Source organism: Geospiza fortis, unplaced genomic scaffold (genome assembly GCF_000277835.1).
Source record: "Geospiza fortis unplaced genomic scaffold, GeoFor_1.0 scaffold962, whole genome shotgun sequence".
Taxonomy (NCBI): Eukaryota; Metazoa; Chordata; class Aves; order Passeriformes; family Thraupidae; genus Geospiza; species Geospiza fortis.
Genome location: NW_005054620.1, coordinates 175,177 through 180,058, shown reverse-complemented (window position 1 = coordinate 180,058; position 4,882 = coordinate 175,177). Strand labels below are relative to the sequence as shown.

General features: G+C 37.3%; 1 protein-coding gene across 1 annotated transcript in view; it reads right to left on the bottom strand.

Moving 5' to 3' along the window:
• The window catches only part of LVRN (laeverin), a 32,245-nt gene that overhangs the window by 6,455 nt on the left and 20,908 nt on the right, over positions 1-4,882 (bottom strand). Inside the window, exons 13-16 of the mRNA XM_031064727.1 lie at positions 4,196-4,251; positions 2,746-2,899; positions 1,768-1,862; positions 995-1,102 (exon numbers count right to left, since the gene is read on the bottom strand). Coding sequence (XP_030920587.1) covers positions 995-1,102; positions 1,768-1,862; positions 2,746-2,899; positions 4,196-4,251 — 413 coding nt within the window. The remainder of the gene's footprint in view (positions 1-994; positions 1,103-1,767; positions 1,863-2,745; positions 2,900-4,195; positions 4,252-4,882) is intronic.

Genomic DNA, 4,882 nt, shown 5'->3' with positions numbered 1-4,882 from the left:
GATAACTATTTTGAAAGCAGATTGACAATTCAGCATAGCACTGTTGCTTTTAGTGTGGAATTGCAATAATATTCTCTTTAGAATGGAACAAAATTTATGTAGGCTATTTAAACTTTTCAGTCTAACTGCAAAACTCAGTTTGGCTTTTATAAGGATGATCACTATGAAACTATTTTAGAAAACTCAAATATAATGGTACAAGTTCAGTTTACTTAGCCAACTACATGTATCAACATATATCAAATAAAGCTGAAAAGTTTATCACAACTACCACAAATAAAAAGAAACTTTAAATACTCACTCACCAGTGCCAACACTATTTGACTATTGCATAGAAAAACATCAAAAGAAAGAGGGAGGAAAAGAGAATAAGAATTTCAATACATTGTAAATTTTTTTCAATGATACAATGGTTGAATACAGAAAGCCTCTTCCTGAAAGTCCATTGTCACAGACCAGACCCCTGACCACTAGGCTCCAGTACCAGCATAAGGACTGGCAGCTATTCCCAACACCTCTTGATGTGAACACAGAACATGCAAGGCACTTTGATGGCTCACCATGGGCAGATGGCTGTATCATGCAAACATCACTTCACTCAACATTGTTAAGAGAAGCTTAAAAGCTGAGTTGGTGTACGTGACAACCCCAAGGCTGTACTACTGCAAAGGGACTGGGCCACTTGGGATATTAGCACTCCTAGGAGGTTCACCTGTTACATGGCTAACCAGCTTTTGGTCTCCGTGGCAAAACCTGCATCCTCCAGCCTGTTAGGTCTATGTAAAAAGCAGCAATTATGAAATCATCATAAACCTGGGATTTGGGGAAGAGGAGGAGGTTGGGTAGACATAATTGTCTTAAATTCTGCCATTCTGTCAATAAATAAGAGCAGTGTACAGAGGCATTTTTCATTCTGCCTCTCCCTTGTCACAGCCTTTTAACTTTCCACCTCCCTTAGACAGGCACACCTCTAAGAGCAGATCACCATTCTTACTTGTACTCAGGGTTGTCCCTCCACTTAGCATACAGTTCAGATGACAGGTCCAAACAGTCTTGGAGGCCCAGCCAGCACGCTGTTGCCAAGAGTTTTTCCAAATACACTCTTGAAGGGAAGTTAAAACAGTAAGAATAAAAGATATGCATACCACATTTGGCGTACTTGCACTGTGCGTGACCACCACAGTTTCAAAACATGATGCCATTAACCCACAAGAACCTCTACTAGGAACAATTGAGTTTTAATAAAATAATTAAACAAACAATAATGGTCCCCAGAATTAGTATTAGTGGACATATAGTGAGGCAACCTATGTATTATATTTTTTGTAAGTTTTTTGTGTGGTTTATATCCCCCTTGGAAGTTTTAAGGCACTGGTTGCATCTAGTCCAAATCACTCTGAAGTTTAGGCCTGTGGCTGCAGTGGCCTTGCAAAATGAGGTATTTTGAAGAGCTAGTAGTTGACCCAAAAATCAGATCTTAAGTTCATTGCTGTCCGTTTTTCTTCAACTAGAAGCAGCCTGTTTTCTGACAAATGAGAACTGCCACTAAAATTAAATGATCCTTAAAATTAATGATCCTTAAACTATCACCCTTTATGTTCCTGTCAAAGGTGTCACACTTACAGAACAGTAAAATTACAACTCAGTTACATTCCCATTAGTTATAGAATTATTCCTGTATCTTGTATTTAAATTTACTTGAGCAAACTACAATGTATCAGATCCAATCACACCAGAAAAATCTCTTAAGAAAAGCAGGATACTTACTGAGCAAAATAGTCATCTTCCAAAGCATCAGCATTTTGACGAATAAAACCTGCATAATAATGGTATATTGGCAACATTCTCTTTAAAAGGTATTTCTTTTAAAAGAAGGGAAAGAAAAATTACTTTCATTTAGATACAAGTTTTTATTTTCCTTATTTACTCAATTTATCCTAAAAATTTATGGCTATTGATGTCTTGAAAACACAGAGCATTAAATTAAATATAAACTGGGTCTAAAATACAATATATCTGTACTTCAAACTGGCACACTGCCAGATGATTTCACATCACTAGGACCTTTGAACTTAAAATGAAAGACAACAAATTCTCAGGGAAACAGGCAAAAGCCCTTCTCAATAGAAAATACTTTGTTCTTCTCACTTATTTTAACATACCTTTACGTTTTAGAACTTAAGACAACTAATACTGTGGGGCTGTACTTTAAACATAAGTGGAATCTTCAAACAGTAGTCAAGGAAATAAATGTGACAGTAATATCTCAGGTAAGTCAAATATGGGAGAGAATAATTTCATTTAGTATCTAAACACTATTCCTTCTTTCACTCCATGAAGGTGAATGGAAAGCAGTACAAAGCACAGAGCACAAATATACTATATGCCTTTTATACATAGCAGTGTTGGTCCTTTCACTTACTACTGACAGACAGTTCTGTTTTCCAAATTCACTGTTTCAAAAAACCAAGGATGAAGCTTAATGTAAGGAATGTGAATGCATTTCTGCTTTTCAATAGGGATCAGATAAGACTCAATGGGACTTATCATTGACTAATACGTATAATTAAGTACCTCCTCCTTTTTAATAAAACCCCAAAAGTTGCTAAAGTCATGGAAAAGGAATCACAAGCTCTCTGACTCATCATAGCCACCACTACATGCTTCAGAATTTAAAAATCAATAATTTTAGACTAATGTATTTGTATGGTCTAATATCTTTGGTAACTAACAAAATGGTCATACCTTTAAAAGTGGATATACTTCATGGTTCTTCAGCGTACTTTCCAAATTCTCAGGTATAAGGTTTAACAATACCACATTCCATATGAAGAGTTCATCCTCTCTGGCAAGGTATTTCGTTAGCTCAAGTGCTGTTTCAATTGGAACATATCCAAAGCTATGTAAAAAAACCCCAAAACAAAACAAAAAGCCCCACACTTTTTAGCACGCTTATTCACATTAACCACCTACCACACGTATATGTTTATTTATGGAGCAGACAATAAAACATCTGTATACTGTGTGAAAAGTAACCTAGAAAAGGCACTGGAAAAAATAAAAGAAATATAAATGAATGGTGATTTTAGGAGTTGAACTCTAAAAACATCTATGAAGGAGCACTGCGCTGCTGTCAAAGGAATAGGCCAATCATGGCAGTAAGCATGGCAGCATGCACACTCTGTGTCTGCAGGATATGGTACAAACACGTTGACAGCAGGTGTCTGTCCCACTGGATGAGAATTAAGAAGAAAAGTACTGTTTTAGTTATAATACAACTTTATTTTTATTGTGAAACAACTTGTTTTCATTACATATTCTTTTGTGGAATATTGCAAAAGTCAAAGCAATTTAATTCACAGGCACACTATTTGTGGAATTAACTTCTTCAGCATGACATTTCTGTCCCTCAGTGTGTAATAAGCATGGAATTCATTTTTTCACCAAAAAAAATCCAATTCAAGTCCCCCCCCCTACAGAAAAAAAATATTTTTTGTGTACTTATATAGCAGCGCAGTTCTGTACTTCACAGTTACATTTCTTGTTAGCTCCTAGTTTTGAGCTCTCTTCTGGAAAAGGACATTCTTACTGGAGGAGAAATGGGAATTTTTACTTCATCCTGTCAGAGGTACTTCCACAGGCCCTGAAGCAGGGCTGTGTGCTTTGGTCACCTCATCCCTGAGGTCCCTCGTCATAGGGACACCCTCATCATCCGTGTCTGATGTTTTTGGCACCTCTGGCACATGTGAGGCACAGACACACTTAATGCTTCTCAGCTCCCTACAACATTGCTGACCTCCTTAGCACCACAGACCTGAACAACCAAGTCATGACTCAGAAAGAGAAATTTAAAAGGTTTTGAGTGATGCAGTACAGCACAGTTGAGATAGTCCAGAATAAATGAAGGAAGATTCAGAATCTTCATTTGGAGTATTTTTTCTGTTAAATACAGGTTAATCCCCTAAGAACTCATGGCAGTGGAACTATTTAAAATCATTTCCTTGGAACAAAAGAAATTTTGAAGTAAATCACTCAGCACTGACAAAAGAAGAGATTAAGTAACTCCCAACCATTTTGTCAAAGCAGTTATTCTTCGGAGGCACACATGGATAGGAGTGAAGGAAGCAGAACTAGAAATCTTGAGTGCAATCATATTTTTTAATCAATTTCTGTAACATATTGGAAACATACTTACTCTGTCAATGCAAAAACATCATCTATCAGCTGGAACCTGCTGACAGCGGGGATAGCCTGCAAAAAGCATTGGTGTTGTGTTAGTTGATTTCAACATGTCATTAAGAGTTTACAAAAAGCTTTACGATGTTTCAGAACGTCCCTAACAGGTCTTCTATATCAAAACAGCCTACAAAACATTGAGAAATGGATCCTGAATTTTAAACTGAAATTATTTATGTGCTTTAAGCGATATGTGCTGTACACAGAGCTACATAATTTATATTACGTTGTATATAAACATATAACTACGGGCCATTAAGCAGAGAATTTAAAGACCCCTCTTACTTGCATGCTGTAATTGAAATTAAAACATGGAAATGCCACATTTCTTCAAATATCCTAGCTACACAATTTTGGTACATTTTTCCCTTTTGAGGTTTAAATACAGTGGTGCAGAGCAGCATGTCTATCACTACCATGAAATAAATGACCCAGGCACACCATGGCTGTTTCTCTGTGTACACGCATGTATCTCATGCTCTTGTGGCAGGACTGCTGTCCTCTTTGTCCCCTCCCTGTTCCACGCCCCTGCAGTTTACTGTTTGAGCAAACATTCCCTGTGACAGCTGGAAGCATAAAGCAGGGCAGAGATGCTGAAAGCAGACACAAGTCAGGTGTCTTGGGCCGACACCCACCAGGCAGGAAT